The sequence below is a fragment of the Alligator mississippiensis genome, chromosome 1 (assembly GCF_030867095.1).
Source record: "Alligator mississippiensis isolate rAllMis1 chromosome 1, rAllMis1, whole genome shotgun sequence".
In the NCBI taxonomy this organism is placed as follows: domain Eukaryota; kingdom Metazoa; phylum Chordata; order Crocodylia; family Alligatoridae; genus Alligator; species Alligator mississippiensis.
Genome location: NC_081824.1, coordinates 302948579 through 302973652, shown reverse-complemented (window position 1 = coordinate 302973652; position 25074 = coordinate 302948579). Strand labels below are relative to the sequence as shown.

Sequence of the window (25074 nt, the reverse complement as noted above, 5' to 3'; positions counted from 1 at the left end):
CCTAGGACAGAAGCAATTTAAGCTGTGGCAAAGCTAGCTTGAGCTGGCAGGTGGCATAGGGAGTCAGCCCTGGGCTCCAGGTGGCAATGTCTGGTGGCGGAGAGGCTGGCTGGGGCATGAGGGTACTGAAAGTGTGGAGCCATATAGCTAGGTAGCGGTTAGGAATCTGGGCCCCTGCTGGCTGGGCTGACCAGGTGTAATTTACACCTGTGGTCAGCATCTACACGTTCATTTAATTGCAGGTAATTACCCTGCCATAAGATAATAATGTCCCTAACAATACAGTATTGCAGCAGCCCAGTAAACTATCTAAAAGCTGATAAGCGGGGGGGGAGGGGGCGGGGAACCCTTCCCTAATCCTGCGGGGGGGGGGGGGGGGGAGGAGGGGGGCCTGGCCACGCCCCCTCAGCTCACCCCTGTGGAAGAGAAATGAGGGCTGCTCTATTGCTCCCTGGCTTCTAGCCCGAGCCACTGCAGGCATGTGCCTGTACGGTTACAAAGTGATTTGGTCCAGCCAGTTTAGACTAACCTGCAAAGATTGAATCAATTCAGTCTCAGGCTTTTTGAATGTCTGTCCCTGTGTTGAAATTAAACTATAAAATTAAGCTTTATCTCCAAACCCTGCTATAGTATAACCATTATTTTTCCTAATCAATTATTGCTATGATCCTGTGTATCTCATGAAAACAGAAAACAGCTTAATATTTTAAGAATTTACAGAAGTAAATGTGTAACTAGGGCAGGGGTGGGCAGTCATTTGGGCCTGCAGGCCATTTAGAGAGTTTTGGTGAGCTGTCATGGGCCAGGTCAGCAACCCAAAACTCCCTAACTGGCTTGGCCAAGAGGCTGGGATGAGGCCACAGGTGGGTGGAGGGCAACATCTGACAGTGGGATGGGCATGGGGATGGGATTGAAATTGCAGGGCTCTGACAAGGCTGGGGCCCGGGGCAGAGTTGAGATCCATTGTCCTCATGCCCCTGCGATGGGCACCAGGTCTGAAGGCAGAGGTGTGTGGGGAGCGGATCAGGGCTGTGCCCTGGGCACCAGCCCTGCACTATCATGGCCCCACAATCCTGGGGCCTCCTTGGAGACTGGCTGGGACCTGCACAGGCAGGGCGTGTGACCAGGTGGCTGGGATGGGGCTGCAGGTGGGCAGGCAGTGGTGTCTGGGAATTGGAGGGGTGGGCAGGGTTGGGGCTGGGGCCAGGATCGCGAAGTGGTTATGTATGGGGCTGGGACCTGGGGAAGAGCTGCAGTCTGCTCCATGCACAGTCCTGCCCATGGAACCAGCACCCATTGCAGGGGCATGCAGATCAAGACTCTGCCCAGGGCCCTGGCCCCACACTGTCACTGCCCCATGATCCTACCCTGTGATCCCAGCTCCACCCACCCATCCTGCTCCCAGATGTCGCTCCCCACCCATGGCCCAATTTTATGCACCTGGTTGCAGTGTAGGGCAGATGGGCTGGGGTACTCGGGCAGTGGAGCTGGGTCTAGAGGCAACAGTCGGACAGAGCCACCACTGCCAGGGCTGCCTGGAAGTGAGTCCAGCCTCTATGCTGCCCCAGCCCCACTACACGCCTGGGGATGGCAGGACCAGCAACACACGCCACGGCCCAGCCTGCCACCTATTCCTGGGCAGGATGGGGCCAAGGGACCCACTGTGGGCTGGATAATATCCCTTGGTGGGCTGGATCAGGCCCATGGGCTATATTTTGTCCCCCACTGAACTAGGGCATACCCATATTAGGTATATAAATGGACCTAGATGCCCAAGTATGATTTTTGATTCATTTTGTTCAAATCTCTGGAAATCCATATTGCATTCATTATCACCTGTTCCTTATGATTTAGTTATTTAAAAAAAGTAGTAAGGAGAAAGGGAACTTATCCACCTTTTATATTAAGGGCTTTTCAAGGACTTGAGCAGGATGGAACAGAATTGTGCTTAGGTGTCTAAGTCCTCTTATGCATATAATAAGTGGACTAGAATTTGGACCTGTCATTCTTTTAATACCTGGACCAAAATGGTTCAGTTCCATGATTTCACTGAGCATCACAGGAACTTACTACAGAAAATTGCTTTCTCAGAAATATATCTTCAGTCTAAATATCTTTAAAAGAATGATTGCTGCATGCTTGCTTGTTTAATATAATCTCTCATAGAATAGATTAATCCTTCTTCTGCTTTATGGACATAAGATATCTACTTTTGATAACTCCCTATATATTTGATTGAAAAACCTCTGTCCCATGACACAAAAACAAATATTTATATGGAGAAAAAACCAGTTTAAGTTGCCAAGATTAGGCTCATATTTTTTGCATCTTTACAAGAGAAAATTCCACTTAATGTAGGGAGTTCATAATAGAAAATGCACTATCTTTTGGAGTTGCACGTGGTTTATTAAACGATTGATGTTGAGATAGAAAATGTTTACTACTCGAAGTTTAAGTAGTAGAAAAAAAATGGAAAAATTAGCTGCACCCTGTGATCTGAATGTTATATTGTTCTTGGAAATCATGGTAGTCACATATTTCATTTGTTTTATTATAAAGCCTTTGAATATTCTTATTTTTAGCTTTCAACAAAGGATCTTTTCCTACCTCTGTAATTGAGGATCATGTTTTTGCCCAGGAGCTTAATGACCAATCCTCCTTACCTTTAAAACATGCACACAGTTACACCGTCCAGGAAATTAGCGTGACCCATGATCTGGCCTTTTAAGTAGCATATTTTTATGTATTTATGAGCTGTTTTTTTTTTTAATCACATATCTAAATAGTGTAATCTCCATGAAAATGATATTATTGCTCCTTAATGCAGGATATCTTGCCAGAAGTTCTGGCAGCTAAGGCTGCTTTCCTGTTTTCAAGGAGCTCTGTATCAAATTGGCCTTGTGGACAATGGGATAATTTGGTTTGACAAACTCGCAATGTTTTTTACAATCCTGGCTCACGTTTAAGAGGATTCATTTTTCAGTGTGCTATAGTGTATCTGATCTCTGTCACATGGTCTCACAATTAGATCACTCTTGAAGAAACAATAACTCCTCCTGCAGAGCATCCACATTCAGCCCATTTAATTGTCATGGGCAAACCTCAATGCATTCAAATCAGTCCCCATAATCAAAGATATATTGTTGGCTGGTAATTGGACAGAAAGTTGATAGGGAAGGGAAGAAATTGGAAAGTCTGCTTGCTTGAGATTGTACTGTTTCATTATTATATTTCACAGGTATTTCAGTAGCACCTGAGAGTCCCTACTAAGATAGGTTTTCTAGCTTTCTAGGCACTGCACAAACACAGGCTGAGTTTTCTTTGTGTAACTTTGATCACAACTGCTTCCTTTAAAATAACTGTTTGCCTCTTTCTCCCATAGGGATGTCTGCAGCCAAACTACTGGCTGACTCTGGCCTTAGTGTTGTGGTTCTGGAGGCCCGTGACAGAGTTGGAGGAAGGACCTTCACTATTAGGGTAAGTGCTTTTAGATGTTGGTAGCACTGAATTTTGCAGGCATACAGTGCCATATTGGACACTGCCAAGAAATGCACAGAGGATGTGTAGTTTCATAAGAATATGGGGTCTTTCAGGTAGGTATCATCAGAATGATATTTTATTTAAGAACATACTTCATTTGGGCATGGTGGTGTGTACTGTAGTTGTCAATGTGCTTGTTCCATGTGCATGAAATACTGAGTGTTCCTTGTGTCCCACACAAAAATTAGACATATCTGTTGCAGAGGAGATTGCAAATCAGAATTATGGCATATGCAGTGAAAATACAAAAAAGGCTGAGTCTGATTGGGTGTTGGGGTGATGTCAGGAGCGTATTGTGAGAAAACGCATGTTTCTAAGAAGCAAATGCAGTCAGTGCCCAGTTCCAGCAACACCTGGGAAGAGCAGTAGCCACTCAGCAGCAGTGTTTCCCCTGGAAGTATTTTCCCTATTGTGTATTCTGGTGACATTCCATATAACAGCAAGAGCTGTTTAAGAGCAACATATTCCCAGGGCACCTACCAACATTCCTATTGATAGGCATCAATCGTATATCATTATTAAGGCAAATTTGGGGCTATATCTTTTTGCAGGGTAGAATCATGCTCCTTTTTAAGATCTATAGCTTTTATGGTATGTTTTTTCTTCTTCTGGTCAGAACTGAGTGGTTACAATGTAATAAATAATTCAAACTTTCAGAGAGATATGTGGGCAAGATAAGATCAGAACTCTTGAATGTTAGTGACATATGCCATTGTGTCGGTTCAGTTCAAGCATAATGGTATTACTGCTTTCCTATAAGATGCGCAGTACTAAAATTTCCCTTTATAAAAATGTACTATACTTTGGATCCAAAATATAGTGCCTGTCATTAAAAAAAAAAAAAAAAAAAGATTTGACTTGAGATACCAATTAGTGGGTGGGAGATACAAATGTTGCAGTTATTTCCCTGTCTAAATATAGGGCCTGCTGTGGTATGTCAGAAACCACTGTGTGGTAACTGGAAGTAAATATTGATATTTCAATAGCAACCATTGTATTTGAAACCTTAATACATCAACAACATCCTTCCATGTCACTGAAAATGCTTTGCTAAAATACTTGCCATGAAAAGTATTAAATGGAATTATTGTCTTGGGAAATCTGCCTTCTAACAGCAGTATCTCTCTCTGAAATTTAATTTAATTTTATTTCTCAATGCATCTGACATTGATCAAAGTTCTTTATGTAGCTCTTTCATGGCCAAGCACCAGTGCTGCAGGTTACATATGCACAGAGGAGCATACCCAAATTCTGGGGTGCTGGAGAAAAGATTATTCGTTTCAGGTATTACCAGTGTAGGACCCAGATACTATAGTGCGAAGGGCTACGTAAGTATCTGCACAGATGGGGAAAACACGCCTTACTACCAGGTGTTTTTCAGTCTGGAAATGTTACTAGATGATATATTTACAACCTATAGCTGATGTTGGTTTTGTACACTAATATAAATTACCCTGGGACCTAGAGCAGACAGATAGGTCCAATTTTGGGTTCCCCACTACAGAAAGGGTATGGACAAATTGGAGAGTCCAGCAGAGGGCAACAGAAATGTTTAGCAGGCTGGAACACATGACTTGTGAAGAAAGGCTGAAGGAACTGGGCTTATTTAGTCTGGAGAAGAGAAGATTGAGAGGGGATTTAATAGCAGCCTTCAACTACTTGAAGAGTGGTTCAAAAGAGGATGGAGCAGGACTGTTCTCAGTGGTGGCAGATGACAGAACAAGGAGCAATGGTCTCAAGTTGCAGGAAGGGAAGTTAAGTTTAGATGTAAAGAAAAACTTTCTCATGAGGAGGGTGATAAAGCACTGAACAGGTTACTCACAGAGATTGTGGACTCTCCATCCTTGGAGATTTTTAAGACCTGGCTAGACAAAACCTTGTCTGGGATGATCTTGTTGGGGATGGTCCTGCTTTGAGCAGGGAGGTTTACTAGATGACCTCCTGAGGTCCCTTTCTACCCTAATTTTCTATGATTCTGTGATTTTTTTTTTATGTGCAGCTATCCTGGAAGAGCTGCATCCTGTAGGAGCTTTTACAGCACCTGCACAACAGGGTGGTATGTAAGCAGGTAATAGCAATCTATACAGCTGTCATTCAGCCCCTGATTTTTCCTGTGGAAATTCTACAGTGGAATCAAGTATAGTATACTGGTGCAGGCCTGTCTGCATTTTGGTTTGCCTTGTGGACACCTGTATATTCCTGTTATCTTTTCAAGTCCAGGGAAAACTTTTCTGCAAAGAGTAGGGAGGCTGCTTTTCTCCAGAGAGAAATGATGTCATATGATTCTGCAATGATGGGGCTAAATTCTTTTAAACAATTTATGTATTTGGATGTTAACAATAACTGGCTCATATTTCAAGTACCTTGCATGATGAAAAATATTGACAGTTACCAAAGTACCATTGCAGCATCACCATGAGCTGAGCTTGTTCAATGCCGTTTCATAATCCTCTAACTATGCATGTGGTCCACACTGCTTTGCACAGTGCATTCTCCTTTACCCATGAGCTCCTTTGCCTGAAGGAGTGGAGTGGACCTGTTTAGAACTGGCATTGCCCTCAGTGTGTCCTCAGTGTGCACAGGTGTAAAAAGCTACACCATGTAGATAGCACTGGAGAATCTGGGCCTTACTGTTTTTGCTGTGAAATAGAGTTTTCTACCTGATTTCTGTTGCAGAGCTTCCTCTGGAAATCCTGATTCTTGCTGTTTTTCATTTGACAGAACAAGCAAGTAAATTATGTAGATGTTGGTGGTGCATATGTAGGACCTACCCAAAACCGCATCCTTCGGCTGGCCAAGGAGCTGGGCATAGAAACATACAAAGTGAATATAGAAGAGAGGGTGATCTACCATGTGAAGGTAAGACTTAGTTCTTCTTTTATAGCCAGTCAGCTAAAGAGAATATTGAACTTCAGAAATAGCTGACGATTGTTAAATAGGCCTTGTTAGGTCTCTTCAGTATGCATTTGTGTATACTGGTGTTCTTCCCTCTTTTGATTTATTGGCTGTTAAATCTACTATTCTTCTTTTATTTTTTAATATGCATATAAAATATTTTCAGTGGGACAGTGTCCATTTACAGATAAGGCAAATCTGTCACCTAACAATTTTTAACAGTACCCTTTGCAGGGCTTCAAGATTTCAAGATGGATGTGCCATCTTTTGGAGCTTGCTTTCCTAAACAGTTATACATTTCAGAAGCATCTAAAATAGCTGCACTCATCTGTACATGAGAGTCCCCTGTTTTTTTATTTAATTTTCTGAAGAAACTCCTGAATCAAGAAAAAAAAAATCCATAAAGCTTTTTTAGATCTAAAGAACCTTAAAAAGTATATATAGCAAACAATTAACTACTTGTCTGGCATAATTTGCATTTTAGTCATGCCCACTTCAAAATAAAATGCCTATTCCCTTGTCTGCTTGGCTACAGTACCTGTTTTTTCTTTGTTGAGAGCCTTTGTAAGGGCATCCCTTTTAATGCAGTGACACTAAAGATAATTGCTGATCAATTATGCAGGTTTCCTGCTGCCTGGGCAGGTGTCCATTTTCATTCTAGAAGTCTATGCCTCTTGAACAAATAGCAGGTTTGTGAAATGTTATTTCTTTCTTGCTAAAGGAAAACACAGAACAGCTAAAAATTAGAAATGGGCCTAGAGAAACAAAGTTCCTAATATGGAATTCCAGGAAGACCTAATCCAGGAAGAATGAAACCTTTTTATATATATTTTAAATAGCTCTTTTCCCCTAAGCATATACAAAAAAATCCCATTTTATGAAAACATATATAACAAATATATAATCATGTTGGCTGACTCAAATAGATTCCTGTAAAATACATGCTGCTCAGTTTTGGAGCCAACTGCTCGTTGGACCCCATTCTGGCCTCTTTGAGTACAACTCCTCCTCAGGTCTCAGGTATCTAGCCATCACATTTCTTTTGGAGTGGCATTACACGTTTATCCCACCCTCAGCCTCAGCCTTTGGCTGTAGTTCCTGCTGATCAACCATAATTTTCTCAGCAGGCCTGACCTAGGCTCAAACTCTGCACTTTTGCTCCCTTAAAAGCAGAAGCACTGGTAAGCAATGAACAAGCAGCTTTCTTAAAGCAAAGTACAGTAGTAGTTGTGTGAAACCAAAATGTTTAGGAGAGTGCAGCTCTGGTTAAACACTCTTTAACTAGACATACCAGGTGTTTGACAGTCTTACACAAGGGGATCATGGTAGACCACCATAGTCCATCCCTGTAGCTCATGTACCATTTCTTTCCCCACCCTTTTTCATGGAAAGTCTCCATTAAAAGAGGTTTTTTGTGTTTGTTTTTTGGGGGGATTTCTTTTTTGACTATTCTGATTCCCAGATATTTTTGTCCTTTGTCTATTGCTTGATTTGCTAGTGCCCAGCCCTAGCAGAACAAGCCTTGCAACTTCTTGGAGATAGGCGTTCAGGGTCCTCAAAGCTGGGTGTCCTTATCTTATTCTGTTTTCCCCTTCCTGTTTGTTCTTCCCACAGCTCCCTTTTATGTTAGATCAGTGCATTCATACACCGAAGTCTCAAAACTCAACATGCATTAACCTCCCCTTACTAGTCCCATGCATTGTTCATAAAATTGTCAATATACAGCTGACAATTTAGCTCCACACCCATATCAGTGCTTAAACAATAAAATGAACCAGATGTTCATCTTGTGCAGACTGGTGTAGGTCTTATACTAATTGAGTGGTTGGCCCATTTTATTTAACTTAAGTTCAAACATGGATCCGTTAGTTTCTTAAAAGGCTCTGGATGTCCTCTGTGCTCTAAGTAAGAGGCCCTAATGGGATGCATGAATTCATGCCCTTAATCCATTTTGACACTGAAGATACAGATTATATTACATTATGCATGCTTTTGGTAATGACCATGTAATCCCATAAATTTTCTTTGATGTGGAAGCATGCTTTGGAGCAAGAAGCAGAATTATAAGCTTATCACCTATCCTACATTCCATGGGTTAGTCCTGGATTTGGCCTTGCAGTCCTGCTGAGCTTACCTGTCTTCTACATATGACACTCCTGAACGGAAGCAGAACTAACCAGACTGCAGCTCTCAGGATACTGACAGATTTAGGCAATAAATAAATAATAATTACATAAATCAGTTTCCCCAATCAGCAGCTGCTTCCTCTGTGTCTGACACCACTTCCTCTTTTTCTTCCTGCAGTGTCACACTTCAGTATTAGGCAAGGTTCTTTGGGTAGATCACAGAATCATAGTATCATAGAAATTAAGGACTGGAAGGGACCTCGAAAGATTGAGTCCAACCCCCCTGCTTTATGCAGGAATAGTGCTGAGATCAAATTATCCCAGCTAGATGTCTGGCCAGTTTCATCTTGAAGACTTCTGTGATATCTTTTATTAGACCAACTGAGTAGTTGAGAAAAAAGTTCTTTACAAGTTTTCCAGCACAATTGCCTGTCTCTGGCTGCACTGCAGTACAAACAGCATAGCAGAGACTCAACCCCCAGCATTGGCTATTGCATGAGACACTTTGCAACTTGCATCTGCAAGAAACAGTAAAGTCTACCTTGACAGGATGGTCTTTCTCTTGCCCATTCGTTCCAGGCCTCTTTTGTTTTCTTTCTTCTTGGAATTCAACTACTCTTTCTGTATTCCTTCCCCTGGCATCTTGCATAGTCACTATGCTCTTTTTTTATCTTATGGTCTGTTTCTATAAGTCCCTCCTCATTAACCCACTTCTGCCACGATGCTCATTAGGAAGTTAGCTACTTACTATTGATTACTGGCCAGGTTAAGGGACATTCAGGGGTATATTACTAACATGTTTTATCTCTCACCCTACCATTCTTATATTCCTTGACCTCTTAAAGAAAACTCTCCTTTGCCAACCAGATCATTATTTATCAGTGTAGGCAGCACCTAAGGCATTGGAAATGCTGTTAAAATATACTAGCAGCCATAGAACACCCCAGAGAGCGTTGATTTAATTAACAGACTATTCTCTATTGGAATTGTGGCCCTGAAATTCCCTTTTTTCCACTGTGAAGATATTTGCCTTGCTAAATTACTGTGTTAATTACTTGTCAGCTGTGTGTTCACTACCAAGTTCTACATTTGAATCAATTGCACTTGGAGGTAAGATTTAAAACTTTTCTTTAACTATAACATGGCATCTCTGTCAGTTAATGGCTGCTGCATTGTTTGTTTAGCTGTACTTGTAAAGGGAGCTCCATTCCCAAGTGCATGTGTCTGAAGTTCACATTCTGAGTGCTGTGACCAGAAAGGGGAATGGTTGGATTTACAGAAAGCCCAAGCAAAACTGTTCACTTTACTGAGAGTCATTCCACTATCCATATGCCTCCACCTCTAAATGGAGAGTTTTGTAAAGCAATTTCCCACATAATTAGGACCAGTTTTACTCTCTCTCACTGGTTTTGCTCCTGACTTCTTCTAGGATACAACTTGGAATCAGCTAACCAGAAGCAAATGGGGAAATGTTTTTTTCTTAATGCAGAAAGCAATCTACGGGATTTAGGGTACCTTGAAGAAGTTCATGAACTTCCTTCTTGGAAGAGGAATTTTTAGATATACATTATACTGATCTTGTTTTTAAGGAATCATTCTATTAACACCTGATGTCTGTCTTCTTGTATTTTTTGTTCTCTCTTTCTTCCACTTGTTACCATGTCAACCAGTGTGAATCCAAAGCCCATTCGTGTTCTGGAATACTAAGTATATTTTTGGTTTTGACATGTAAATTTTCTTTCAGGCCACTAGACTTTCTTTCCAACATGATTACTTTGCAAGTACTCTTCCCAAGTACATTAAAAGTGCCCTAGGAGGCAGTGAGAGAAGGAGAATTCTTCACTTGCAGATATGGTCAGGAACTTTCATTTCTTTTGTTCTTCCTTCCTTTTTCTTTTTGGTCTGTTATCTCTATCTCTCCTTAAAAGTCATTCTCCTCTTTCACTTTCATATTAATTGAGCCACAGCATCTAAAACACAAAGGAGTTGGTGCCTTCCTGTGTATTAAGCCTTCTCTTGTATAACGTGCAGCTGCCTTGTGTCTCACTGCAGCATTCAGTGCTGAAATACAAAACCAGTAGGTGGATCAAGGAAATGTTGTCATTTGTTTTGTGCTGCATTCACACAGCATTTTCATGGCACATGGTCATTTTTATGTACAGCTTAGTATTTTACATGCAGCATCTTCTCCTTGCCCAGCTTAAGAACAAAGGCAAGCAGGCAGCAGATAAGGCTGTGACTGACACTGTGGGAAAGCATTAGTAAAGATGCAGAATCAGATCCAGTAAGGGAAACCACAGGAAGTCTGGGTTAGATTATCTTTGGCCCTTATGAGGAACATTCAAGGCATAAGGAACCAACCTTCCACTTGTGTCCATTGTGCAAGGCTCAAGGTCATTCGGAGCCCCTGCATTCAAGAGAGCACAGGGACTATTCCTGCCACATGCCCACAGTGTGCACATTGTCTCAAAGGAGGAGGCAGGACTCGACCTTGATCTTCCCTGCCTCCTCCAGGAACAGCATACAGAAGCAAGGTGTGCCGTCCTGGACATAGGTGCAGTGCTCGCATCCCTTTGAAGTTCAGGATAGGATAGAATTTTCCCTGAACTCTACCCTGAGTGGGTCAGTTCCAAACTGTACCTCCCACAGGGCTGTAGCTGAGTTTTACCCTCCAGTCGTGCAGCGGAGCCTTTGCAGAAGTTTTCTTTGTTGTTCTTTGTTGTTTTCTTTGGTTCCGTGGTCAGTAACTAACTCCAGCAGGATTAAAATCTGAACTCAGTAGGGAAGTGCTCAACACCATAGGAAATACAATATTAGATGAACTGTACGGGCTTGTCCAGCAGCCTTTGTGTTAGCACAGGAGCCAAGCCAGTAGGCTATTTGTCTGTCAGTTAAGAAAGCAGTAGTTCCCAAGATAAACCACCCAGAACATAAAAACAAAATAGCTTAAAATGAGATAATTGCAAAGATTACTCACTGCGAAGAATCACTGTAAAGAGATTCTGCTCATGCTCTGTCCAGTATCTAGCAATTTTTAAAAGCAGGTAAATTAATTCATAAGCCAAAGAAGGCCCATATTATATTTGTCTAAGAGCATTCAGAAATAAAATAACTCCAACTACAAGTGTAGGTAAGAGCACTGCTAGGCTGGCTAGCACAGAATATATTTTGAACATAAGGTAAAACTATACATTAGTTATCATCAGAACATTTTTTTAAAAAAAGGAAGTTTAGATTTCCATATATGCATACAGTACATTTACATACCTCACAGCACAGGCCATCTTGTGTTTGCACAGTGGATTTAGGAACCTCTGATCCCAGCCCACTATCTCCTTTGCAGTGTAGCTCCAATGGAGCAGTAGAGTCCAGGGCTTCCTCAGCTGTTACTGCTCCCAACATGGCATTTTTCCTCAAGCTGGCATACAAGACGCATACAAGTTAACACAGCCTTAGGCTTTATTAATTATCTACTGGCTTCTCACTGATTTGAGGGTGCTGAAATGTGTGTTCCATATGGCCCTCCCTTTGTATAACCACCATGAAAGCTGTGTGTGTAATTAATCTTTTGCTTCAGTGACTAAACACTGAGCTCTTGGTTAAAAGAAGAACCATTGATTCCTCCTTTGTGAATCTTGCCCTTAAAACATTTTTTAGCCCACACTAAATTTGCCACGGTCTTGTCAGCACATTACTTCCCATTCCAGAGATCCTTAATGTCAGAGAGGTCCCTCCCTGCTGTCCAGGCCAGGAGTGGCGTGATGCTGTGAAACCAAATCTCTTTCTATGTGCTCTGCCTAAACATACCTCTTTATGGAGAACAAGGGAGTAATCCTAAAGTTGGGGGCATGGAAGGGAGGAAGCATCCCCTCTATGGAAACCTGTGGACTCTTCTGTGTACCAGGTGGACTCTAAGGCATGGCAGAGGAAGCACAGGTCTTTGGATGTACTACTCTTGCAGGTGGTTCTTCCATCTTAGTCCCACAGTGCTATAGGTCAGTAGAAGATGTTGATCTTCATGGTTGCTGGTTAGTTTCTCATCGAAAGCCAAATAGTAGGAGCACTGCAGTCAGTATATTGACTTCCTTGGGCCCAGAATTTGTCCCCAAACATAGCAGTAAATGACAACCAATTATTTGGAAGCTGGTAAATTCTAAGCCAATAGTGTTGCTTCATTGTAATTTAACAAGGGAGAGTAAATAAAACACACTGGCATATGTATTTGAATTGTAAACTATTTGTGGAAGGAGCCATATTTTTTCTCTTTCTTTGTTAGAGTGCCTGGTACAGTGGAGTCTTGGTTCATGAGTGGGGGAGTTTATGATACGAAATAAGTGTCAGCATTAACTCTAAACATCTTAAACTTGCCCTGAGCATAAATTGATAACTAAATTGATGATAGTTAAAATGATGGGAGGTGGTGTGCATTGGCTGTACAACAATTGCTGCACCAGTGAAGATGAACCAAGGTGAGTGCAAGCTGTAGGGAATATGCAGGAAAATGGCAGTGTGACTGGACAGTGTGCAGATTCTAACCATTGTATTAGCAATTTCAACTGCAATGATCAGATCAGAGTTTTTTTGAGTATCTGACCATGTTGCTGCCAAGTTCAATTGAATTAATAGCTGACATTGACAGAGCTGCTTTGGAAAAAAGTCTGTACTAGAACTAGTGCTGGCTTTTATTATCTGATTGTTGCTTGGGGCACTAATGAAGGAGATCTGTGGTCTAAATAAGAGAGGGAGAGGGAATGAAAAGAATTTATTCTTAAATCACTTTCACAAAACTGACTCTTCCATTTAAAAATTTTTTTTAAACAAAATCTTCTTTTTCTTGAGTAAAATAGGCCAAATAGCTGAAAGATTGTATGCTGGTTAGTCCATTCTCAGTGTGAGTTCAGTAAATAGATTGGCAGGTTGTGTGAAGGTCTTGTTATACAGTAAGGAAAAAGATGAGGTTATTTCAGAGAGGAAGTACTTCCTCCTTAGATCTATAAGGCAAAGTCATTTCATCCCTATTCTTGCAGTTAATGGAGCTGTGGGAAGTTTTCCTGTGTCATGACTTCTGAGAGGAGGGCTTGGCCCTGCTCTTTCCCTCCTTCCAATGAGGAGGTAACATCTGATATTAAAGCCTTGGTAATAATTAATCTTTGAGGCAGTATAGTGGTGGAATTGGACCTTGCCTTTTGCCTTTTAATTGTTTCACTTTGTTTTAAATTTTGTATGAGTACAAGTGCAAGTGCTGGTGTTTTGAAAGAATCTAGATTCCTAATTAAATGGAAAGTTTAGCAATGGTTAAGCTCTATAGTATAATAATATCTCGTTTTTACAAATAGAACAAGAAAGTAGAAAATTATGAATATCCTATGGGTATTTTCCATTAGGAATAATATAAGTGTACCAAGCAAGGACTCTGGTCAATTAGCCAGTACATCGCCTTCTATCCATAGGTATGTTCTGTCTTCTACTATAGAGTACCCAAAGAGAAGGAGCAGGCAGTGTTCAAGAACTGCCTGGTGGTTCAGGTCTTCTTAGTGTAGCAGCAGCATCCTCATCTTTTGAGGCTACAAAATCATGCAAGAAGAAGTAGGAATGGGAGGTAAAGCACCTTCTCCAGCCCTCTTAAAGAAAAGAGAGGAAAAATAGAAAGAGAAGTAGTGGCCCAGAGTTAGGAATGTGTACAAAATAATTCAGAGTGAAACCACCATCAGGTCAGTGCCCAGTGGTACTGAATGCTGTGTCTTTGCTGTCCAGTCGGTTCTCAGCAGCATTTGAAAGAATTATTTAGGCCGATTAAATCCTGAACAGAAGTGAGAATAGGAGGAGCCAAGGCAATGACTCCAAGCATTATGTATTTCTGGGCCAGGAGCAGGAATTACTGTCTCCGGATTTTGCTAGGAGAGCAGGCTCACTGCCAGCCCTTGCTACAACTGGGGAAAACATAGAGTATTAGCAAGATTTGGCAGTGAGCATGCTCTCACAGCAAGTCTTTCCTTTTCTGTCTAAGAGCAGCCATTTGGACTCAAGATGTTGTGGTGAGGGAGGGAGGCCAGCACCACTCTTTACTGAAATGCTGTTGTCCACGCTCAAAGATGCTCTTCTCCTCTCTGTACAGCATTATAGCTGCTTGCTGTGACCTCGCATCCCAACTTATCTGCATGATGGGAACCATAAATTTGCTTAAAATTTGAGGTTCAGCTTTGTCATTGCCAGTGGCAGTAGGATAAAGAAATACCCCTGTATAATATGGATCTTTGCAGATGACTTTTTAGAAGAATGTCAGCAGTGCATTCATATACATGGAAAAAGCCAATGAGAGTTTGCTGTGGATATCACTAGCAAACAGACCAGGTTCAAAGCAGTTTAATGAAAGAAAATGTTGAATATTTATGCAGCTCCTTATTTAGATTAAAGCTGTCATAAGAAGAACCAGCTGCCATTGGATTACTTTCATTTTAACTATTCAGAGGCTCATGGTAAGTGGTCTGTATTCTTGCTCAGTTCCATTATGTGCAATATTTTTAAAAGTGCAAAGAATTCTTTTCTGAAGCTAAAAAAAAAATAGAGGTTTTTATGTTTTATTTGTATTTGTTAGTTGCTGAATTCTTTAACACCAGTATTATCCTATGATGCAAGATATCATTGAGGAATTTGTCCATGAGCCTAGTGATGATACAACTTAAATTGCAAAGAAATTCAGATAGCTTAGAGGTTGATTTAGAGCTCAGCTACAACTTTGACTGTCTGTTTTGAAGTGAACCACCACATTTCTGTTTCATCCATCACTAATAAGAACGTATCGTAGCAAGGAGTACTTTACATTGGGGCAAGTTTGAGATCTGTTTGGTTCCAAACATGTGGCAACTTGCCAGAAATAAGTATTTCTTCCCCCTGCACCCACAAATAATTTTAGTATTGTTCGAAGAATCGGCCTAGTCCCTTCCTCATCACTTTTCCTTAGGATTTTTCATAGTAGTAGCTTGCGTAATGTTCATTTACAAACATTTTTAGATTGAAAAAGGAGCCTATTTTTGCTTTGGTGATTTAAGGTGCTGTCTTACTCCAGTAATTGGGCTGCATGTCAGTGGGTTATCTTCCCTTTTGTATTTCAGGGAAAGTCCTATCCACTCTATGGTCTGTTTCCCACAGTTTGGAATCCCTTGGTTTACTTGGATTATAACAATCTATGGAGGAAAATGGATGAAATGGGCAAAAAGGTATGACATGAATATACTATATATAACTGTTCCATGCACTTGCATCCAAGAGTCTTTGTGACATTGAATAGGCATTTTATTTACTATAAAGGCTCAGAAAAATCCTTTTAGAACCTCTGCATTCAAGAAACAGTAGCAAACAATGAACAGTAATATGGTGCAACACTAAAAGGGCCAGAAGTGATGTTGTGGCTAAAAACTAGAAGTTGAAATGTATTTTATTATTTACTAAAGATTGTACTTAAAGAATTCAAGCCCTGAAACACAGAGGACTAGGTTATATGTTTACAGTCTGCCCTGTGAAAAGGATATAGCTAGATGTACAGCCCCAGGCAAAGCACTGTACCTCTCAGAGATATGCATCCTGCCTTGCCTCAAAGGAACATTAAGTAATCTATAGTAGCAGCACGGTTCTGCCTTGTTTTAGCGTGGCAGTGCTGGCCAGTGCACTGTAACAGGAGCAAAGTTGAGGCTCCACCTACTTGATCCTGTGCAGCAGGTCTACATAGGGCTTGCTTGTACATACACCAAGTCCAGGAAAAGCATGTCGAGAGAGTGTGTGGGTGACTATTACTTTTTTTTTCTCTTGAAGTATCTGTTACGCCAGTGTGGATGCTCCTGCTCAGTCATCTAACTAGGGGTGGGCAAGGGAGTGTGAGCCCTGAGCACTGGTTAAGGAGAGATGCTGGAATGGATGCTGCTATACTTGCAGCTATAGGCTCCAGCTGTGGAGCTGAGGAAGAAGCTAGGGGATGACAACAGGGAGATTCTGGGGTTCTGGCAGCTACAGCCTCAAGGAGAAGGAGCCATGGATCAAGACAGGGAGTGGCTCCCCAGCACCAAATTAAGGGTGTTATATCTTCACCCAGCAAGGCAGTGCCTGGAGGAAAGGGGTGGGGATGCAGGCAAGAGGCCTCCTTGACTGGGTGGCACCTTCCCTCCCAGCTGTTGGGACCACCTCCTGCTTCTACCCACTGGGTCCTGGACACCTGCTAAAGCCCATAGCTGTTCAGCACAAGCCCTACCAGGTGTACCTCTGCTCTTGCAGCCTGGCTGAGACATAATAATTTTAAACTCAAAATGTGTAGGTCATCAAATTTCCTCTGAACTAAAAGAAATCTGTGGAAAGGCCTCCCATTTTTCAAATACCCATCAACCATCCCATACATTTATTACAATCCCAAAGCCCAGCCCCCTGAAGACTTAATGCATACAAATCATTTTACACAGGGGAGAATGAGTTATGCATGTATAAAAGATGCTGCAAGGGCAGCTTCAGCCGAAGACTGTACTGACACCACCTGCTTTTCTTCAGAAATATCTTTCTTTTGAAAAATTTCAAGTAAACAGTAAGGTAGTTGATGTGCTATAATAATTCTTTGCAATAAATTAGAATTTAAATGTTCAGTTCATTTTACAGCAGTCTGTAAGAGGCCCTAAATCACACTGGTACAACTCCAGAGTATTTCTGTGAAAAACAATGGAGATGGTTCAGATTTTCACCATTACAAGTAGTCAGAGCGAGTTTGGCCCACTGCAATAGATGACCTCCCTGCCTTCAAACTAGATGTGATTGGCTAGCAATATACTCTGTGCTAAGTCTTTAATATTTTGTTTTTATTTGTAGATCCCTGCTGAAGCACCATGGGATGCTCCACATGCTGCAGAGTGGGACAAGATGACAATGAAAGAGCTCATCAGCAAAATTTGCTGGACTAAGTAGATCCTATTTCATTAACTCTAAAATGTGCCCTTAAAATAATCTCTGTTCCTTAACAGATTGCATGATGTGACTATATGGGGTATGTCCAAACAAGCATGCATGTGCGCTTTGTGGTGCATCAAAAGGTTCTCCATGCTGCATATTTGCAGTATTGATCTAGAATTAGATACCTGGAAGTCCTGGTATCTAAAAAAAAAATGGTCTAAAAAAACCTGGATATGGCTGCAGCGTGTCCTGCCCAAAAGACGAATATACGTCCTCTGCTCGTGCTTGTAGGGAGGCAGTTAGACGGGCCAAAGCTACCATGGAGCTGAGGATGGCAACCCAAGTAAAAGACAACAAGAAATTGTTTTTTAGATAAATAGGGAGTAAAAGGAAGGCCCAGGGAGGAATAGGACCCCTGCTAAATGGGCAGAAACAATTGGTGACGGACAGAGGGGACAAGGCTGAACTCCTCAACGAGTTCTTTGCCTCAGTGTTCCTAAGCGACGGGCACGACAAGTCTCTCACTGGGGTTGTAGAGAGGCAGCAGCAAGGCGCCAGACTACCATGCGTAGACCCTGAGATGGTGCAGAGTCATTTGGAAGAACTGGATGCCTTTAAGTCGGCAGGCCCGGATGAGCTCCATCCGAGGGTGCTGAAGGCACTGGCCGACATCGTTGCAGAGCCACTGGCAGGAATATTTGGGATACGGTATCCCACCCCATACTGGTGAACAAGCTAAGAGGCTGTGATGTGGATGACTACACAGTCCGGTGGGTGGCGAATTGGCTAGAGGGTCGCACCCAAAGAGTCGTGGTGGATGGGTCGGTCTCGACCTGGAAGGGTGTGGGCAGTGGGGTCCCGCAGGGCTTGGTCCTTGGACCGATACTCTTTAATGTCTTCATCAGTGACTTGGACGAGGGAGTGAAATGTACTCTGTCCAAGTTTGCAGATGACACAAAGCTATGGGGAGATGTGGACACGCCGGAGGGCAGGGAACAGCTACAAGCATACCTGGACAGGTTGGACAAGTGGGCAGAAAACAACAGGATGCAGTTCAACAAGGAGAAATGCAAAGTGCTGCACCTAGGGAGGAAAAATGTCCAGCACACCTACAGCCTAGGGAATGACCTGCTGGGTGGCACAGAGGTGGAAAGGGATTGTGCTGGACATTTTTCCTCCCTAGGTGCAGCACTTTGCATTTCTCCTTGTTGAACTGCATCCTGTTGTTTTCTGCCCACTTGTCTAACCTGTCCAGGTCTGCTTGCAGCTGTTCCCTGCCCTCCGGCATGTCCACATCTCCCCATAGCTTTGTGTCATCTGCAAACTTGGACAGAGTACATTTCACTCCCTCATCCAAGTCGCTGATGAAGACATTAAAGAGTGTCGGTCCAAGGACCGAGCCCTGCGGGACCCCACTGCCCACACCCTTCCAGGTCGAAGCTGACCCATCCACCACGACTCTCTGGCTGCGACCCTCTAGCCAATTCGCCACCCACCAGACTGTGTAGTCATCCAAGTCACAGCCTCTTAACTTGTTCACCAGTATGGGGTGGGATACCATATCGAAGGCCTTCCTGAAGTCTAAGTATACGACATCCACCCCTCCTCCTGTGTCCAGGCATTTCGTAACCTGGTCATAAAAAGAGACTAGATTGGTCAGGCACAATCTGCCTGCCACGAACCCATGCTGGTTTCCCCTCAGCATAATTTGTCCTGCCGGGCTCTCACAAATGTGAGCCTTGATAATTTTTTCAAAGACTTTGCCAAGGTTGGAGGTGAGACTGACTGGCCTATAGTTGCCCAGGTCCTCCTTCCTCCCCTTTTTGAAAATGGGGACCACGTTAGCCCTTTTCCAGTCCTCTGGGACTTGGCCTGTGTGCCACGAGTGTTCGAATATTCCCGCCAGTGGCTCTGCAATGATGTCGGCCAGTGCCTTCAGCACCCTCTGATGGAGCTCATCCGGGCCTGCCGACTTAAAGGCATCCAGTTCCTCCAAGTGACTCTGCACCATTTTAGGATCTACGTATGGAAGTGTGGCGCCTTGCTGCTGCCTCTCTACAACCCCAGTGAGAGACTTGTCGTGCCCCTCACTTAGGAACACTGAGGCAAAGAACTCGTTGAGGAGTTCAGCCTTGTCCCCCCTGTCTGTCACCAATTGTTTCTGCCCATTTAGCAGGGGTCCTATTCCTCCCTGGGCCTTCCTTTTGCTCCCAATATATCTAAAAAACAGTTTCCTGTTGTCTTTTACTTGGGTTGCCATCCTCAGCTCCATGGTAGCTTTGGCCCGCCTAACTGCCTCCCTACAAGCACGAGCAGAGGAGGTATATTCATCTTTAGTGATCTCACCCTGTTTCCACTTTTTATGTGCTCCCCTTTTGGCCCTTAGGCTGCCCTGGATTTCTCTGGTCAGCCAGGGAAGCCTCCTGGCCCCTTTCCCTTTTTTGCCTCGCTCGGGGATCGTCTTGCTTTGTGCCTGAAGGATTGTTTCCTTAAGGCACAGCCACCCTTCTTGGGCTCCCATCCCTTCAAAACTCCTACTCTGCAGTGCGTCCTTGACTAATCGCCTGAGTGCATTGAGATCAGCTTTCCTAAAGTCTAGCACTTTCACCCTACTAGTTACCTTACCCACTCGCCGTCTTATGTTGAATTCTATTATTAGGTGATCACTGTCTCCCAAATGGCTACCGATCTGGAGGTCCCCTATCATGTCCTGTTGCCAATACCAGATCCAGTATGGCATTCCCCCTAGTGGGACCGTGTACCTCCTGTGTCAGGTGGAGGTCCTGTACACAGGTTAGAAACCTGCGTGAGCAATGGGACCTTGCTGTCTGCGTCTCCCAGCAGATGTCCGGGTAGTTTTAGGTCCCCCATGACTACCGCCTCTTTAGCTTTTATGGTCTCCGAGAGTTGCCTCAGGAGCCCTGCATCTCTTTCTTCCCCTTGGTGTGGGGGTCTGTAGCAGACCCCTACCACCAAATCTCTTTCTCCTTGCCCCCCATGTAGCCTAACCCACAATCCTTCTACTTCCTCAGCCTTGGATTCTGTCTTGATGAGGGTTAATGTATATTGCTCAATGACATAAAGTGCAACCCCCCCCCACCATTCTTCCCCGACCTGTCCTTTCTGTACAATCTATAGCCCTCAATATGTACCGCCCAGTCATGGGATGAATCCCACCAGGTCTCTGTTAGCCCCACTAAGTCATAGGTGTTTAGTGCAAGCAGGAGCGCTAGTTCATCCTGCTTGTTCCCCATGCTCCTAGCATTAGTATATAGGCACTTGAGCCCTGCGACTGGTGCCTTTGCTGCCCCCCCGCTCCGAGTCCCAAGGGGCCCATTGTTTCTTACCTTCTTGTTTATTACCTGTTCTGTAGTGCTGGTCTCCCCATGGCTTTCAGGTTTCCAATGTTCTCCTTTTTCAGGCTGGGCTGTCCTTGTGGGTGCCACATGGTTTGGTGGTCCACAGCTTCCCCTGCCCTCGTACTCCCCTCCCCCCGACGAGCCTAGTTTAAAGCCCGCCGGAGGAGATCCGCCAACCTAGTAGAAAACAAACGCTTACCTTTGGGGGACAGGTGAAGCCCATCCCAGCTGAGCATGTCCCTCGTCGTGATGTGCGGGTCATTGTCCAGGAAGCCGAAGCCTGCCTCAAGACACCACTGCCGAAGCCGCCAGTTGGTTTCTCGGATGCAGTTCTCCTGCCGTCTTCCTCGTCCGGTCACTGGTAGGATGGAATAGAAAACCACCTGTGCACCGAACTCCTTCAGCACACCACCCAGAGCACTGTAGTCCGCCATTAGGTGATCGGGGGTTCTCCTGGCCGCATCATTAGTACCCACATGGACTAGGACCATGGGGTAGTAATCGGTGGGCTTGATCCTGGCCTGGATTACCTCCGTCACATCCCGAATCTTTGCTCCAGGGAGGCAGCATACCTCTTGTGCCGAGGGGTCCTGGCGACAGATGGGTCCTTCCGTACCTCTCAGGATGAAGTCGCCTATGACGAGCACTCATCGCCTCCTCCTCTGGGTCCTTGTGGATCTCTTGATCTGTTCGGAGTGTGAAGAACGTGGTGTTTCTTCTTGCCCAAGGGTTTCCTCCTCCCCTTCCATCTCCTGCAGGGTCGCCAGGGCCTCGTACCTGTTCACCAGTCAGACTGGAGAAGCTGGTACCGGTTCACTGCGAGCTGCTCTGGTCCTGGCTGTGACCGTCTGCCACTCTGCTGCGGAGGGCACTCCCCGGGCTGCTTCTTCCTTGGGTGCCTGGGCCTGCAGGGAAAGGAAATAACTGTCAATTTCATCCTCCGCCTCCCTGATCCCCCTCAGCCTGCTAACCTCCTCCCGGAGCTCCCTCACCTGCGCCTCCAGAGCCCTAAGACGGGCACCTGCCGGACAGCTGTGGGGGCCCCCAATCTCTGCCCCCCCCAGCCCTGCTGGGGATCCCCCACAGGCCAGGAGGTAGGGGGACATCAGCTCCCCCATGGGCTCGGTCTGGGTGGAGGCCTCAGACCTGCCCCGGGTAGCCTTGTCCCCCTGGGCAGAGGCCCTAGCAGCACTCCTCGTAGACACCATTCTATAAGCTGCTGTTTGTAGACCTGTGCAGTGTCTACGCCCTACCCCTACAGGAGTCCCACTCCTGGCCCGCCCGCCGGCGTGAACGCCTGCGCAAACGCCGGTGTGCTCTTACAGAGCGCGATGGTTTGACGAAGCCATCAAAAAAGCCAATGGCACTTTATCATGCATCAGCAGATGCATGACGAATAGGTCCAAGGAGGTGATACTTCCCCTCTATCAGGCACTGGTCAGACCGCAGTTGGAGTACTGCATGCAATTCTGGGCGCCACACTTCAAGAAGGATGCGGATAACCTGGAGAGGGTCCAGAGAAGGGCCACTCGTATGGTTAAGGGCCTACAGACCAAGCCCTACGAGGAGAGACTAGAGAAACTGGACCTTTTCAGCCTCCGCAAGAGAAGGTTGAGAGGCAACATTGTGGCTGCCTATAAGTTCATCACGGGGGCACAGAAGGGAATTGGTGAGTATTTATTCACCAAGGCGCCCCCGGGGGTTACAAGAAATAATGGCCACAAGCTAGCAGAGAGCAGATTTAGATTGGACATTAGGAAGAACTTCTTCACAGTTCGAGTGGCCAGGGTCTGGAACAGGCTCCCAAGGGAGGTGGTGCTCTCCCCTACCCTGGGGGTCTTCAAGAGGAGGTTAGATGAGTATCTAGCTGGGGTCATCTAGACCCAGCACTCTTTCCTGCTTATGCAGGGGGTCGGACTCGATGATCTATTGAGGTCCCTTCCGACACTAACATCTATGAATCTATGAAAATGAGCCTGGCTGGCCAGAGCCACACTCCAACTGCTAGGCAGGCACTGTGTGCCCGTATCACTGCTGCTGCAGCCCCAGGAGGCCCTCGGGACCGCAGGTAAAGTTGCTGGAGCCAGCCCAGGTGCTGGCCCCAGCATCCCTTACCCCAGCCAGGGCAATTTGTCACATTCCAAAGCTATTTGTCTCTGCTACTATTTATCCCCAGGGAAACACATGTGTGCTTGTCTGGACCTGCTCATAGTGAGCTTAGCAAGGGTCTAGTCATGCTCCTATTGTCTTCAGTTGGGGCAGGATCAGACCTCAGATCTGCAGACAGTCCAAAAGTGAAAAGCATGGGAGGTGAGAGTCAAAGCTGCAGAAGGAGCCTGACAAATTAGAAGCGTCTGAAATCAATGAAATGAGATTCAATAAGGACAAAGGCAAAAGGGCGAACCTATGAAAACGTAATCAATTGCTCAAGCAAATAATGAAGGATAATTGGGTAAGCAGAAGGAACATAGGGAAGGTTGTAGAGATACAGTAGAAGATAAATTGAGTGGATTAACGATGCTGCACTGTCACAGAAAAGGTGAATGCCGTATTAGATTGTCTCAACAGAGGCTGCTCATGTAAAACAAGGTTAAGTAAGCATTTCTCTTTATCTGGCATTAGCAAGACCACAAAGATTGTGGGTATAGTAGTGTGATGTATAAGAAGGGACACTGAATGAGAGCAAGTTCAAAGATGATAAAAAAATTATAGGAGTTTTGAAAAAGATGGACTCTTAGGGTAGGTTAAGACAGCTGAACCTGGATTGTAAAATCTGGAATCAATGGCAGAACTCTTGTTACCTCCAGTGAGGCTAGGTTTTCACTCATAAAGCATATGGATGAGTCCATATCTTTCGTTAACATTGAAATATCTTTCATTAACATACATAAGGATATTGAAGGTATAAAATGGTAGTAAGCGTATGTAGCCTCTTTACAGCCATTAAGGGCATGTCTTCACTAGGGAGAAAAAGTATGTTCTTAATGTGAGTTAGCTGACTATTATGATTATTCATTTAATAGGGGTGCACCAATAGCCACATCCTAGCACCACCACTGCCCATCCTGAGCACAGTGCAGCACAGCCCTCAGCTCCAGTCTGCAGTTGCAGCCTGCCTGCCCACCCAATGCAGATCCAGGGGCACGTGCCGCACCCTCCCCTGACCACTCCCAGACGAGCAGTGGGAATCACCAGACAAGCTGCCGGATAAGCAGCGCACAGCAGTGAGATAAGCCGCGGCTCTGTCCCGCGCCCGCTGTAGCTGGGCAGCACCTGCCCTAGCCCCACTCCCTCCCTCACTGTGGAGGGCATTGATCTGCCCCCCCACCCCTTCCCTCCCCTTCCACCACACCAGACTTACCAACTGGACACAGCTTCCCAAAATGCTAGGCTTGTGCTCCTCGCTGCCTGCATGCTGTGCTGCGCTGTGGCTGCACACACGCACAAGCATTTATCAGCCAAATTATTGGCTGCTTTAGGCTGGTTTCTGATGTAGTCAATTTTCTTTATATTGGTGCCGATCGAATATCGGACCAATGTATCTGTGCACCTTTATTAATTAGTTTTATTACAATAGTGCTTAGGAGCCTCAGTAATGGATGAGGGCCCCATTAGGATATAACAACACACAACAAGATGGTTTCTGCCCCGAAGAGCTTACAGTTAAAGGACAACAAATGGGAGAGTATAAGGAATCAATGAGACAATATCAGCAGCACTTAACTAGTGTCAGGTAAAGCCCTACTGAAGGCGGGACAGCATGTAGTTTTGAAACAAATTAGCAGGTCAGTTAAAGACTACTGGGGACCTTAGAGTTTTCCTCAGCTTGCTCATTTGTATGAGAATTACATGCTGCTTTATCTGCTCTCTGGTTTTACCTCATGTCAGTTAAATTGCATTAAGAGCACATTTATTTTTCCTTGTGTAGATGAGAACTCATTTACTAAGTCCCACAGTGTTGCTAGGAAATTGGTATGTGTTATTGGCAGATAGAGAAATGGAGACATGGGTTTCCACAGTCACAGAGTAGGGTAGATGTGGAAAATGGAAGACCCCAGAATTCATAATCCCCAGTTCTGTACTCTAGCTGTTGGCAATGCTCTCTCCCAACAGCAGGTCCTTATTTTCATGACCAGTGAGTACCGAATACATGGAGCAGGGCTTAAGTTGCAATGGAAAAATGTGAGTGACATAAAAAACCCCACAGGGTTGGAGTGGTGCTATAGCCA

The 25074-nt window shown here is 44.5% G+C and overlaps 1 protein-coding gene across 2 annotated transcripts in view; it reads left to right on the top strand.

The window, feature by feature from the left end:
* The window catches only part of LOC102561407 (amine oxidase [flavin-containing] A), a 63631-nt gene that overhangs the window by 16376 nt on the left and 22181 nt on the right, over positions 1 to 25074 (top strand). For both annotated transcript variants that reach the window (XM_019487231.2, XM_006270298.4), the window contains exons 2-5: positions 3383 to 3477; positions 6262 to 6399; positions 15674 to 15778; positions 17406 to 17497. In XM_019487231.2, coding sequence (XP_019342776.1) covers positions 3385 to 3477; positions 6262 to 6399; positions 15674 to 15778; positions 17406 to 17497 — 428 coding nt within the window. In that variant the 5' untranslated portion in view covers positions 3383 to 3384. The remainder of the gene's footprint in view (positions 1 to 3382; positions 3478 to 6261; positions 6400 to 15673; positions 15779 to 17405; positions 17498 to 25074) is intronic.